The 15,063-nt window shown below is 45.1% G+C and overlaps 1 protein-coding gene across 7 annotated transcripts in view; it reads left to right on the top strand.

Moving 5' to 3' along the window:
* Positions 1-15,063, top strand: part of LOC144127912 (uncharacterized) — an 89,919-nt gene that overhangs the window by 52,607 nt on the left and 22,249 nt on the right. For all 7 annotated transcript variants that reach the window (XR_013313615.1, XR_013313616.1, XM_077660903.1 and 4 more), the window contains one exon: positions 10,459-10,732. Coding sequence is in view for 5 of the 7 variants with exons in the window: in XM_077660899.1 (XP_077517025.1) it covers positions 10,459-10,732 (274 nt within the window). In the remaining 2 variants the exon portion in view is untranslated. The remainder of the gene's footprint in view (positions 1-10,458; positions 10,733-15,063) is intronic.

Below are 15,063 nucleotides of genomic sequence, written 5' to 3'. Positions count from 1 at the left end.
TTTCGCTGGGCGACCATTGTGCCGTCATAGTTTTTCATCAACTGGCGATTATCTGACCAGTCTTAACAGGCTCCTTCAAAGGTTAACTAGCACTTGAAGCGGTACTTGTAGTTCCTCCGCTGTACGGCACTTGTAAATCGAGGCGCGTCGAAAACAAAACCATGGGGCACGCGAAGCTCATTAACACAAAGCGCCATAACAAATCGAAACTCTCCTGGCCGCCTGAGGCGCCGCCAAGCATCAATTTTCTTTGCTTCCAATATTCAGATTGTCTTTTGTCTGTCTTCCCTGTGTGATTTAAGTGCACGATCAGTTTTAAAACAAAACTTACTTCAATATCGAACCGTGCTACCTCCTTTTGTCAGCCTCAGAGATTTGCGGCCTTCATGTAGGAAGGAAAATTCCTCTAAGGTGGCGTCTATTGTCCTATGACGTCATCACGCTTGTACTTGCGAGATTGGCCTGTGGCGGCAATACCTGTATTTTGGTTCTAGCTATTTTATTTTTGTGATCAGGAGCTAGTATTCTATTGATACAAGCCAACTTCAATTTCTCCTCAGTGTCCGTTTAAGCTAAAAAGGCCAGTATTTCTGGCACGCATGTCACAACTAACTGGCTATAGTACCAGTTACAATGTCAGAGCAGAAAGTTAAGAGAGTGCTGGGACCAGGAATGCGATAAGACAAAGGTATCATAGGAATTTAGTACAGTGACTGTGAGTTATGAAGCATTGGTCCACGAACTCAGACAGGCTGTTGCAGATAGGAAGGCTTGATCACTTAGCCGAGCGTTATTGGCTAGCATAGCGCTGTCTACTCAGATTGGTCACCGACTTGAGGCCATCGCTCGCTTCATTAAATAGGTTTTCCACTACCTTTAAGGACATTGGAAACTTTTGTATCCGTAACAAGCAACTATCAATAACAAGCCATGCGTAAACGGTATGAAGATGTCGTGTTCTGGCTTCTGCGGCAGTTCCATTGCTGCCTCAGCATATAAGCGGAGCATATAAGGTGTGCGGTTCTCTCTCTTAGAGCAGAGTGCAACCAGAATGTGACAATCAAATATTTAGAACAAAACTTCCACTTGTTTTTGCCTCACGGCCCAATCATTTAAATTCGGCATTTTTACTTTTTGTTGTGACTGTAGGACTTTCTTCTGGAAAGACAGCTTTTAAGACTCCATTTATGTGGCACATACAGCTTCATGTACACTTGGTTTAAAAATCAAATGAGGTTAATGCAAGCTGCACATCACTTTTGAACGTACCGTGACACCACCATATTTCACCAATAAAAACTGAAAATTCATACACGTAAAATAATAATCGCCGAAAAAAAGCGAAAGTGTCGTTCTGAAGTAAGCACCGAAAAAAGTCTGCCGTATTTTCTAAAAATAAAAACTGAAAAGTCCAACCCTTAGTTATAATGTTAATGTGGTAGAGCGATAGGTCAGGCCCAACGTTTTTAGGTAGGGTCAGTTTGCAAGCTGTTGGCACGCCGGGGAGCGAAGCAGACCCATACAGCCGCCGCCTAGGCAGTGGCACTGCTATATAGTGCCTAGAATATACTGGCTAGTGTGCCGAGTGCCAGCGGTGTGCAAGGGGAGATGGTGGCACCGTTTGCAAAGAAAGCCCACTGATGGTTACAGAAGGCACTGCTTGTCAGGAGGGTGCTGCTGCAGCAGACAACGCGGTTTTCTCGGTTTGGAAGACAGCAGCCTGTTGTGCGTGCGTGATTAACCTGTTTGTGCGTGTATTTTTTGTTGAGCGAGGTGTAGTGTTTGCTGTCCTGTGCAGCTACTTGCACATGCAAGTCATCGCGTCCGCTCTTTCGAGTAGTTCTGTGGTGATTTCATTGGTTTTGTGCGCGTGCTTTCACCGTGTAGTCAAATCATGGACTGAGCTCTCATTTGTGTTTGTAGCGAAAGCTACATTGGCCACGAACTCGCAGTTTCGCTGTGCTCGCAGTCCCACCGTGGTTGCACCGCACCATGTGATTAACCACGTAACTGGTCACATGACCAGCCACGTGACTGGTCATGTGATCAACCGTAAGACAAACCACATGACCAGCCACGGCGCCGCACTGCCGGCAGCTGCTCCGCACCACGTGACCAACCACGTGGTCGTTGCCAGGAGCCACTGAAACCCTCGCACACTCTGTGAATAAAAAAAAAGCCCTGTGTTGAGATTGGGAATCGAACCATGGCGTTTGAGGTGGAGACGCTGCCACTCCACCACGACGGCTCAAGGTTTAATCATAAATAAAGGCGCATGTAGTTAATGCGCGCCTTTCACATGTTAACTCTTCCAAACCAGATTTCGCTGCACTTTCGCTGCGTATATCCTGGCCTGACAGAACTAGGCCATCATCAATTTTTTTTCCCCGTGCCCATCGCTAAACGAGCTACATTTAACTGCACTAAGAGATGTCAAAGCCAAATTGACTGTGCAAAGAGAAGACTTGCTTTGTGCCACAGTGTAAAAGCGGTATACCGCTCGAACAAGGAGCGCGTTTCCATGTTGACTGCACCATCTGATACTATTTGCAGAATGGGAACTAAACTTCAAAAGAGAAGATGGTAGGCTGACACCACCTGCTGTGGTTTTGGAGAAACTTTTTTTTTTCTTTTTTCTGCAATGTTTATTGCCTCAGGGCATAAAGGGTATGAAATGAGGGATGATGAGGATGCTTAAATAAATGAAAAAAGGGCTGATCTAATAAAATCAAGAAGGTAACGATGATGCGGTCCCTTTGTCCAAGCGATATGTGAATCCAAATTGTTCGGTGAGAGACCCACTGCCACCAGGTGCCGAATTCTCGTCGGCTTCAGCGCCGGGAAAAGCCACAACAGGTGGTGGATATCCGCCTCACAGTCTCTGTTCTTGCAGACTGGACATCCCGGGGCGGGGATATAAATCTTGGAATTGCAGCCACTTGCATGTCACGGCTGGGGTTAGGGCGACCCCGAGCTGTATCTTCGAAGCGCAACCTTCTCTGCGCGGGTAATACCACGGGGGAGGGTTACCGGACACGGAGGGATTAGAGCACGTGCGGCACCAGGGGTGTTCCTTTCTTGTTAAAAGGAGGGTGGTGTCATCCAGAGTAAGGACTTGAAGCAAAGACGAGGTTGGGGTCGAAAGGTGCGTCGCAGAATCTGCGCAGCTTTGTGCACTCAGGAGGTCACGCGGGACCCACTCAATACGGATTTGCTGCGGGATGCATGCCGTACCGCTGGACGATGGATGTCTTGGCAGATTTCTGGGGTGCGACTGACGCGTCGTAGTAGGCGTATGACGTGAAGGGCGTCAGTGCGAATGACAATGTGCCGTAGGTAGTTGGGGAACGGTGACCACAGAGCAAAGTGCCTCTTGAACCGCAAGCACCTCTGCACAGAAAGAGGACGGAGGTTCTGAGAGGCGAAACCTGGATGTCCAGTTTTGTTCAGCGCAGGTTTGCAAGGACAGTAAACTGCCTTTGTTTTTTCGCAAGCCTGGATGCTTGTGTCAACGTATATAACAATGGAGCCATGTGGCAGATTGGTGTCTTGTTTTTTAATTCGGTTGAGAAACGATGCTGCACGGGTAGCTGATGGCCAATGTTGATCAGTTGGTTTGTTGTCGCTTGGCTGCGCAAAACGCCAGGGAGGGAGAAGTGGTGGGGGCGGCAGTAGAATGGAGTGCAATGAAGCATATGCCCTGTATGTCCTGAGTGCACATGTTGTGTGTGTAAGGTTTAGAGTTCAGCCGGCGAGCATCGCGTCGTTGCTGTGCCAGCTCATCTAGTGTATTCAGCTGCACATATTCTTGGACCGGCACGATCAGGGTGATGCGGGGAAGACAAGTGATGACCCTTATTGCTTCTTGATTAACAGCTTCAAGGCTATCTCGTTGAGCCCTCGTCAAATGCTGAAATTGGGCTTGGTAAACGAGGCGCGGTTGCACACCTGCCCGCAACAACTGTCGTGCAACATGAGAGCGGGCACCGCCTGATTTAGGAGCAATGCGTCAAATCATACCCAACGCCTGAATTGCTTGCTTTTTAGCCCGAGAAAGCCAAGCAGTTTCTGTTCCTGACTCGTGTATTGTCAAGCCCAAGATTTTTACGGTCGAACTTTCTTGAGTTGGAGTTCCGGCTATATTGAGACAAATTGGTGTTGCAGTGAGTTTACGGTGCCCCCAGCAGTTGGCGACTGACACGAACGTGGTTTTGCTCTCTGAAAGCTGAAGACCAATTGAAGAAGCATAAGTTGACGTAATATCTATGGTTGATTGTAGGGCTGCTGCTTGAATCATCAGGTCGTTGTGAGTGCTCCACACTGTTATGTCATCAGCGTACAATAAGAACTTAATCTCGGAGACGAGAAACATTTTGAGAGCAGTTTTATCAAGTGCATGTTTAGTATCACTAGTAACCAGCGAGCTTCTTCGAGATAAACTGCGTATGAAACCAGACACCATGCCTCTGATATTCACTCATTATCTAAAACACATCGTACTTAAAATATCAGCTAAGATAAAAACTAGACATCTATGCAAGCGGAAGCCTCCAGCAAAGCGTCACAGGCGACCTGCGTCGGAAGCCTCCGAGTTAATTGTGCTCAGCCATTGAGAGTGCTGAATCGGTGAGCCTGGAACGATCTGGTGCCGACAGCGGAGCTTTAGTAATTCAAAAGGGCACCACACGCTGTGGTTCTATAAAGAAGCAGGTGCTGGTGAATTGGCAAATCGCAAAATGATTGTGAACATCTGCCGTCCACAAGTGAGAGCTATTCTACGTCTCTATTCTGATCACGTGGATGGAAGTGCCATTTGTGCCAGTGGATTAGTTAGCTTACGCCTATTGTGAAGCTGAAGAAAACAACTTTGCTTTATGGGCAATCAGCAGGAGCCGCAGTGTATTTGAGGGGAAGAGAGAAGTCAAAACATACCACCTCAATGAGCTTGCAAAGAGGCGGAATCCTTGATCAAGTAGGTTTCCTTGACAAATCTTTGTGGTGGATGTGGCATAAAGCCGGCCTCAGGAAAGCACACTTTCAAAAAAAGCATGTTTTTTTGCTAAGTGTTTATTACCTATATGTGGTCCGATGGAGTGTCCTATATGCTTTCTGTAAGTACCAAAGAATTCTGGCTGAAAACAAAGCACGCAGAACATCTGAATAAAAGCCAGTAAAATTAACTGACATGTTTCACCTGCTCTGTTAGAGAAAATGTTGCCGAAAAAGTACTCTATATAAAAAGCTTATGTTGTTTCGGCTTTAGAACACATCTTGCCTTTTCCCTTCGTAAGCACCGGGTGTTCGAAGCTCAAACATGTGTTGAACTTCTTCGAAGCTTTCGAGCATGCCACAAGCCCTAAATATAAAGCGTCTAGTCAGAGACTCAAAAGAAACACTGTACCTTGCCTCCATGAGAGCTATGGTCGCTTACGGCTTAACTAAAGCGAAGATGCAGCACTCATTTTGCTGATGTCGCGAGAGTGAGACGGCGTGGTCCATACCCTCCCGACTTGCAGCGCTCCACGTGGCGGCTGTCGGCATTCATCGCTCTCGGTGCTACCAGGGAGGCCACGGTTGGCTCACTGAAACAAACCCTGTTTACTGTTTAGTAGCATTTATAACCACGATCTTAACCGGGCACGTTAAAGCGCGTTGACAAATGGCTGCTGACATGTACATGAAATGCACATTCAGGAAAATAGACTGCTTACAAATGCTGTTGCTTTACCTAAACAGGTTGTTGCAGCCAACATTCCCTTATTATTTCTATCTTGGGCTACTGAACTGAAGGCAGCATTGGCCGCAAAATAACAAAAATATCACGACACAAGTTGGTCTTCATTATTACAAATCGTTTTCCTAAGTTTCATTTGCACAAAATTGATTTGTAATAGGAGAGTAATTAGTCATTGGCATCCACCCAAGCACAGCCACACGGCTACAAAGGAAAGCAGAGCGACTGCTCTGGTGAAGTAGTAGTTTCGGGTTCGAACCCAGGATCAGGACGAATTTTTCTTTACTACGAAGTTTCTGAGAAAACTGTATAGCTTTCCTTTGTAGCCATATGGCTGCGCTTGGGTGGATATCAGTGAGTAATTACTCCCTTATTACAAATCTATTCCACCTTGGGGGATTCCCCTAAAACATTTGACCAGAAAATTGATTTATGGTGAACAGGTCGAGATTAGCTGGCTTGGAATGCCTAATAGCACACTTCTATGAACCATTATGACTCATAAAGTGTTCCGATAAAAATTTTTTTCTTTAGATCTTTTCTTTAGGTCTTCCTTTATGCAAGCCACGCATGAGCAAGAGCATGGGCGGGGGAACTACAATAGAGTAAGAAGCTTGTTTGAAAGCTAACGCCTTAGTGTCCAGAGGTGTCTTTTTATCTTTTTTGTGAGAAACCTTTCCCTTAAGCCCTTTTAATATTAGGCTCTTAACAATCATGGTTTTCTTCTTTGCAAGACGTGCATGCCAAACAACCTGAGATTTCAAGGCGGCCTTTGAGTTTGAAACACCGCAAAACAGCTTATCGTGACTTCCTAGCTAGGCAAACTTTCATGGAGCTGATATAGTGAGGGAATGTTGTGTTCCGTTATGTAAACTTAAAAGCTTATTCAGGCTTTTTTAGCAGTAGCTGCATGCTTGCATGCTGGGGAAAATATGTTTCTTTAGCCTCCTAGAAGCCGGTTCTGGCGGCTTCTTAAAGTCAGACTTTATCTCTAACGAAGTGATTTTAGAAGTAAATTGGAGTTAGCAAAAAGGTCGATGCTGTGGGATTCATTAGGTGTTGGAATTACTTCTGAAAATGCCACTCGGTCAATCTCTTTCCTTAACGCTACTTTTAAATGAACCCAAGGGAAAATCTCCCTAATACTGTGCTTTTCTTCTACAGTTGGTGCTGCATAGGTGAGCACAGAGGGTCCCTCACTGCGAATTTAATGACGCTACAGCGACTTCAGCCGCAATTTTGGAGCAGTTCTAAACGAAGTGTAAGAGTTGTACCTCACGGTCAACAGAGATGCGGCCTGTTCACGGCTGAGGAAGTGAACTTGCAAATCTACTTTGCACTGACACATTTTACCCACATGAAGAATTTTATGAAGCCAAACTACGAGGGGGCAATCAGCCTATCGTGTTTCTTCAATGTTCTTCAAGGAAGTAAAGTTTAAAACAATCGATGGCGCATATGGGACCACTACCCCTGAAGTTGCCCCCGCCAATCCATTCCATAAAACAGACATTTTATGCCTTAGTTGCATGCGTCCATGTGGAGAAGTAGGCCATCTATGTTAGTTTGTTTAATTTTTTTTTTTCAGAGCATTGAAAGCTTTAGTAGGCCCAAGCAGGAAAGGAAAAGAACTAAATACAGAATCCTTTTTCAAGCAAGCACAAGAACAGCATCGCATTATGCACACACACAACTATAAACAGAAACATGCCTGGATAACAGCTTACATTTCGAAGGCATATTCAAATACACTGGCATCAAAAATTGTCTTGGATGAGAATGCTAATCAGAAATGGTACAAGGAAAAGAAGACTATGTTCAAGCATATTAGCTTTCGCAGAAATTCGCTGCAGAGGATCTTGGTTTTGATGGCGAGATAAACGTACTTTCAGTGGTTTACTATACAGAGGAATTTCTGTTTGTGGTAGCGAGTGGGTGCTTAGAAGAGTCTTTCAGGGGCATGAGTGCAGAAGGCATTTCTACTAAGCAGCTGGTGGCAAGCATGCTGCATTGCAGGGGCTCGGTACACTATCTTCATACAGCCAGCTTTAACCTCATTGAATATGCAACCAAAAGCTACCTGAGGAACTATTTTAAAGTGGCAGTTTTAAGGCTGTCGTTCAGTTGTAAACTCGGCGTCATCCAATCAGCATCTGCTGTCGTGTTGCGAAACTCTGGACTGGTTGAAAAGATTTAATGTCGCACATGGAGCAGCGGTTTTGAAAAGTGATTGAAACATCGCAGAAATTTGGATTACAAGGTTGCAGCATGACTCAAATGTCATTACGACATGTATGTATATAAAGTAAATAAATTGTGTTGAAAAGAAAATTTTCGTAAGTTGTGGGTAATTTAACCCCTGACCCTTGGATTGAGGGTCGGATGCGATACCCCTAGGCCACGCTTGCGTGTTGGCAAGGTTTTGTTAAAACAACATTTTATTTTTTCTGGCGGCGGTTATCAAAGAAAAAGAAACCTGTGTACAGCGTTGTCGTTGACGGCGAACTGATTACTGATGCGACACAGATTGCTTCGTCTTTCAACCGTTTCTTTTGTACTGTGTTTACGCACGATGATGGTAGAAAGCCTCATTTTAGCTCAGCTTGTCCGCCTATTACTGATGTTTCTGTAACTGAAGAAGGTGTTTTCTCTCTGCTTCTCAGTTGTTACGCAAAAAAGACGCCGGGAATTGATGACATACCAAATACGTTTCTTGTGAGATATGCTGAATGGTGTTCCAAGTACTTAACGCTCATATTTAAGAAGTCTCTGTTAAACGCCGAGCTCCCGGAGGACTGGAAGCACGGAAAAATTATTCCTATTCCCAAAACTGAAAATTCATCTCTACTTAGCTCATATAGGCCAATATCTTTACTGTGTACTTCTTCAAAAATACTTGAACATATACTTTTTGGGCATATATCAGCCTTCCTGGAAACCAATCATGTAATTGACGACCGGCAACACGGTTTTCGCAAAGGCTTCTCTACAGTGACCCAACTTCTAGAGACGATGCAGGATTTTGCCGCAGCCATTGATAACCAGTGTCAAATTGATGTCATTTTTTTAGATTTCGAAAAAGCATTTGACCGCGTCTCACACAGAAAGTTCTTGCTAAAGCTAAATACTATCTTTAAAAACGATCTACTGTTGACGTGGGTACAAGCATATCTATCGTCTCGATATCAGTCCATATCAATCGGCAATGCATGTTCGAGCCCAGCTTTGGTAAGCTCCGGTATCCCACAAGGCTCAGTACTTGGGCCATTGTTCTTTTTAATTTTTATAAATGACATTGTTAAAGAAATTCCTGTCAAAATCAAGCTGTTTGCCGACGATTGTGTATTATATCATGAAATACGAACTCCTGCTGACCAGCTTCTTCTTAATGACGCCTTGGCTAAAATTCATGATTGGTGCTCAACGTGGCAGATGAGTATTAATACTAAAAAAACAGTTTCAATGTCTATTACGCGGAAGAAGCGGCCATTAAGTTTTGCCTATACTATTAATAACCATCCCCTGTCTACCGTGGACAGCTACAAGTACTTGGGATTAACGATTAGCTCTGACCTACGGTGGAACAAACACATTTCTAATATTAAAAATAAAGCTATGAAAAAACTTGGCTTTTTAAGAAGATCTCTCCGGTACTCTACGCAGGAAATTAGGTTACTAGCTTACAAAACTTTTATCCGACCTGTTTTAGAATACGCCTCTGTTGTGTGGGACCCTTATACTAAAGAAAACATTAAAACACTCGAAAATATTCAAAGAAAGTCAGTGCGATTTATTTATAATTCATACAGCTGGCAGACGTCCCCTACCATGCTACTTGAGAAAGTAAATTTGGATTCTTTGCAGCTCAGGAGATACCGTGAGAGGCTTAAATACATGTTCATGATTGTTCACAACAAATTAGGAATTAACAGCAGCAAGTACATTGAGCTCGTCCCGGGTCGTTCGACACGATCCTACCATTCTTTAAAAGTGAAGGAATACTCATGCCGCACTGAAACATACAAGAATTCTTTCTTCCCCCGTACTGTGCGGGAATGGAATGTCCTCAAAGCGAATATTGTAGAGGCTTCTACTGTGGAGTCATTTACGGAGTCGCTTAGTAATTCGTAACAATTTTGCAGCATTCAACATTTTCCTTTTTTTTTTTTTCCCCAGTGCTCATTTTGACGCCAGGCGTCGTCTAATATTGTATAATGTTGTTTCTTTTCGTCGTTCATTTTTTTCGGTATTGTGTGCTGAGTTGCGTGTACCTCAGGGAGGTTTTCTTTTTGTCAAAGTGTATTTTACACCCACTCCTGCTTAAGGCTTTGCAATAAAGCCAGCAGTCTTCTGTAAATAAATAAAAATATGCATGTGCTGTGGTGTTTCACATAATGTGGCAGCTTACAGCTGTATGCTAACGAGTGTGTATGATTATACAGGTACTAATTAAGGGAGTAGTGATTAAGCGAGTAGCAAAGTGCATGTTGGTGAGCTGTTACTGTATGCGAATGACTGTATGCCTTTGTCACATGATATTATTGTGACATATGACCTAATAACATCAGTAGAGCACGTGATCTGGGTAATATGTTAATGAGATCAAGTGGAGTTGCTAACAGGACCAATTTACGCTATCATGTCATACTATTAAATGTAGATCCTAAGTGTCCCCCAAAATTTTTGTTACGAGAGTGGTCTGAGCAAAAGCGCAATGTCTGCAGGGGCACACATGGAACGGCAGCAGCAGGAGCGGTGGTCTGACCAGCCTGGCACTGGCGAGGAACATGCCTGTGACCGATGCGAGCGCATCTTCCCCACAGCCGAGCGGCTGGCAGTGCATGCCAAGGTTCACCGAGGGAGACCTGAGCGCTCACTCAAGTGTCCGGACTGCTGTCGCACCTTCCTTCGCATCGACAAGCTCCGTGAACACCAAAGGGTGCACCAGGGCGGCAAGCCCCATCGCTGCGACATCTGTGGCAAAGCGTTTACGCACAAGTGAGCTTGCACTCTCATGCTCTTCTTGCTGTCTGGCAGCAACATGGCAAGTTGCTACTGAAATCGGGCTTTGTATTGAGGGCATGATTGACATTGTAATCCCGGTGAGCTGGAGCAGTGCTTTGATCTCTTGACATCCTGTTCCTTCAAGTGCAGGATTCTTGGACATTAATTTTAATCCTTTAACTGCCAATAAAAACGTACCAAAATCGCCAATTTTTTTAAGTGGCCATAATTTTTTTCATGCAATTCTGATTCTGAAAATATATTACATCATTGATTTCTGGTTACAATTAGCACAAAATCTAAAAAACAAAAGCTGTTGTTAAGGGCGGCTTTCTCTCAATGTATGCCGTGGTAATGGGTCACAACGTACTGAAATTTGAAGTATTTGTTTGATGCAAACCACCGTAGCACACTGAAAACTGCACAGACGTTGCTTCGTCCTAAGGCAGGCAAGTTTTCATATTAATAGTCACTCTTTGTGTGGTAGACCACGAAGCATAGTGTTACACAAAGCCCAGCTTGGCAGTCCTTGCACCATATTTGCGTTTCTTTGCGTGGCTTCTTTGCTGTGTCCTTGGAATGGGCATGTGTGCATACAACACATCTCCGCGTTGGCTCCAGCTTTTTCGGCATTGGTTTGAGCCTTTACAGAGCAGTTGGATCTCTGACCTGCTCCTGTTCTGGCCAGGTTGTGGAGGTGCTTCTCAAGTAATAACTCTCCAAGTCGTACGCGGAAATCTAGATGGCTCAGTCTTCCTCCTGACTGCTTGTACAGGCAAAAGGCATTGAAAATAGCTATGTCAAGAAAATGGCAAAATAGTTTCTTGTGGTAAACCTTCTGCCCCTTGTGCAACGATAGATAGTACGAAATGTTTTGTCTGACTGGTCGACACCACCTGTTGTGTTATTGTAGTCGAGAGCAATCTTGGGCTGAGCAACTTGTTCGTGCGGTTGACACCATCTTGCATTGTAGGTGAATGAATTGTGCTTAGGAATGTGACAAGCTTCTTGTCTCTCAGTTGGAGGGTGAGGCATTTCCCACGTTTAATGGCAGCTATCTCACCTGTTTCAAAGTGATGTTTTTGAACGGAGGCATGTCCGTTCTTTTAGGACGAGCTGTTCCATAGGCATCGAATTTCCGCTTGAGAAGAATATCAGCTAGTTCTGGGGAATTGTAGTACTCGTCAACTGTCAACGTGTACCCCTTTCAAGAAAGGGTTCCATAAGGTCCATCACCACCTTGGTACCCATTGCTTCCTCGCCGGCCATGTCTTCTGCCCCCTTGCCAGTGTCGACTACCAAATTGCAAATGTAGCTGCTTGGAGATTAATACAATAGAAAGAATTAGAGGCCATATCTCGCACATATCACCAGAAGATATGCTTTCAGGCTTATCTTCCTTTGAAAAGCAAGAGGCTCTCATCAACGGACACGTCCTGTTCTGGCACATAGGCAGCAAGGAAGGCCTCGTTCAATCTTGTGATAATGAACCACAGCTTCCATAGCCTGGGGTGTGGATGGGTAGCTTCATCCACGGTTTTCAAAGTGGTGAAATGCAGGCAGCTCATAAATGCGCTTAAGCAGTTCCTGGCATGGTCTTCCTGAACACTGGTGTCACCAAAACTTCCTTTGTTGACCAGTACACCTCAACTTGAGGTTTGCCAACAATACCCTGCATTATTATTAGTGCAAAGAAGACCACCATTTTATCGCGGTATACTGGTCTCCATGTAGAACCGTGAGCAGTACAATTCGTTACTGCGTACCGGTTCGTCTCTGTCACGATTAGGTCAGTGATGCCCCGGTCAAAAAAATACATGGAACTAGCCGAGAATATTATATTGTCAGAGGGCTGCCGCAAGATTCTGAGCAATGAAAAAAGGGAAAGCGCAGAGGCGCAGGTGGAGGGTTATTGGTGTTCACACGCTGCCACACATGTGCACTACTCAGCACGTCACCATTGTTGTGGTCGCCGTAGTTGCTGTGGTTGTCACCTGAAGCAGTATGCAGTTCAAACACAGAGTCCGAGTGACTGTCTGATACAGATTCTACGTCATCAGCAATGCTGCTTTCTGTACTACTCCAAGAAGCACTTCTTTTTGTCCGAGCATCGCCGTCACTGGCATGCTTCATGTGAAGCGCCATTCTGAAAAGACAGTTGCCAGGCAAAACACGAGCAAAATCCTTGAAATGCGGTTTTTAATGGACAACTATGGCCCTCTGGGGATGAAAATTGCAACCAAAGCAACAGACGATTGTAACTCGTCTTTGACGGTGGAAACAGTGGAAATTCAGGCTGGACAAGTGTGACTCGTCGTTGGTGACATTGGTACAAACTTCCTTGACGAGTACAGCTCGGGGTCAGAGGTTAAAGGCTTAATTATGAGGCAACTGTAGAATATTGTAAGGTACTGTTGTGGAAATATTTAAGGTAATGGTCCATTCACCCTATGTGTAGCAAAATTTTTTTCTTAAAGCTTGCATCGAGTAGTAGAGATTGCTTTAGAAAACCAGTGGTGAACATTTTTGACAATGGCAAAAACGTCAATAGGAAAAAAATGTAAGTCTGCCGAGGAGAGGTCTGCGGATAATTTGATTGTTATAGTAGAATCTTACATGACATATGAAAAAATTGTGTTCATAACCAACTTCCCTTTGAAAAATTCGCTTGTCGACAATTTCTAGATAAGCTTAGTTTTTGTGTCTGGCCGCAGTGTTTGCGATATTCAGGACTTTAAAGACACTATCTGGTGCCATGACTTCCACAAGCTTGCCAGGTGCTTAACCTGGTGGCACCTAGGCACTGTTGGATGGGGTTTCGGAGTCGCTCCCGACGGGACCAGAGGTCAGGAACGACGCTTGCTCCGACCGCCACCACCACCAGGACAAGGCTGCCGACAAGTTAAAGGAGTTGGATGATGGAAGGAAGAAAACTCAAGGATTAACTGCCACTCGATCCCTGCGGCGGCCTCTCTGCTTCGCCAAGAGTCCATCCAGTGTAGCCGCACTCGGTGCTGTCAGGTGCTCGACGCTCACTGCGGTGGCGTTCCACGGGCCCTCGCCACCCTTACTTGGTTCCCGGAACCCACCTGGGCGACGCTCTCGGTACGCGGGTCTCGAACGGGGTAGCGATTCTTATCGCATGGCTCGGAACCATACCGAAGAAGCTTAGTGCTGGTTTCCAGCAGGTGAGCCTTGCTGACCACGCTGCCAACACAGACGGGCGGGCGCCCGAATGTAACAACACCTCCGTGGCCTGGAAAATCTCGACTGGCCAGCGCTCCCAACCGCTGGGCATGAAGAGATGGGCTTGCGTCCACGTTGATTTCCTGGCTTGAAGATTCAACTCCAAAGACAAACCGAAGGCACCAAAACCACCAACAAAGGAAAGCATAGATGGGAAGTTCCGAACAACAAAGCACTGTCCCACGCGTAAGCGCCCGGAATTCACTCCAGACCCACCAAGCTTCCTTCTAATGCCAAAACAAATCCTGCTCGCGAATAATGATCCCTCAGTTTTGCCCGAATTTAGAGTGAAAGCGAGCGTCCGCGTCACATCTGAGGTCGCCAAGGACAGACTGCCACGTTGTACAATAAGCGGTGGTGTGTCAAAGCCTACAAATTTTGAATAGAAACTTCATCCCTTATTAGTCAAAGCTCTGATGCCCCTAAACCATCCAAATATCGAAAGTCTGCTTAAAATCTTGGCTCACACTCAGATTAATCTACGAGTTTTTCTCAAAGAAGCTTGATCGCTCGAGACTGAGAATCAACGTTTTGGTCGAACTCTCAAAGATGTGACTGCGCAGCACAAACCTTACTCACTCTCGTACTAGCGAGACGCTTCCCTTAAACTCATTGTTTCAGTGTGACACCTCGTCACCTTCAGCTATACACAAAGCTGCTACAGCTGTTCTCCACAAAATTCTGCAGTTTCCTTTCCTTCGGTTACTCTCCGAATAACACCAACGGCTAGCTAATCGTGCACCGCTAAACACAATTGTGCAAATGCGCACAAATACACCTATTTTCACTGCCTTCGCAATGCACTAGCCACATTTCCGTTAATGTAGCAACAAGCCCTTGGTAACTCAACCAAGTCCGACACGCCCGAATCTACCGAGTACACAAAAGCAAATATGTGCCAAAATTAAGAGACAAAAACCGTCTGTCGAGAACAGTTCCCATTACGGAATCAACGTCTCCTCTATGCGACTCTAGCTACAATGTCCTGAATGAGACAAGCGAAGGGTACCTAAACTATGGCCCCCTCAACCAAACTTTTCCTCCGATATCTGTCAAAGATACAAAAAGAAACAAGTTCC

Source organism: Amblyomma americanum, chromosome 4 (genome assembly GCF_052857255.1).
Source record: "Amblyomma americanum isolate KBUSLIRL-KWMA chromosome 4, ASM5285725v1, whole genome shotgun sequence".
Taxonomy (NCBI): Eukaryota; Metazoa; Arthropoda; class Arachnida; order Ixodida; family Ixodidae; genus Amblyomma; species Amblyomma americanum.
Note: the sequence above shows the minus strand (reverse complement) of the source record. Positions and strands in the feature narration are given on the sequence as shown.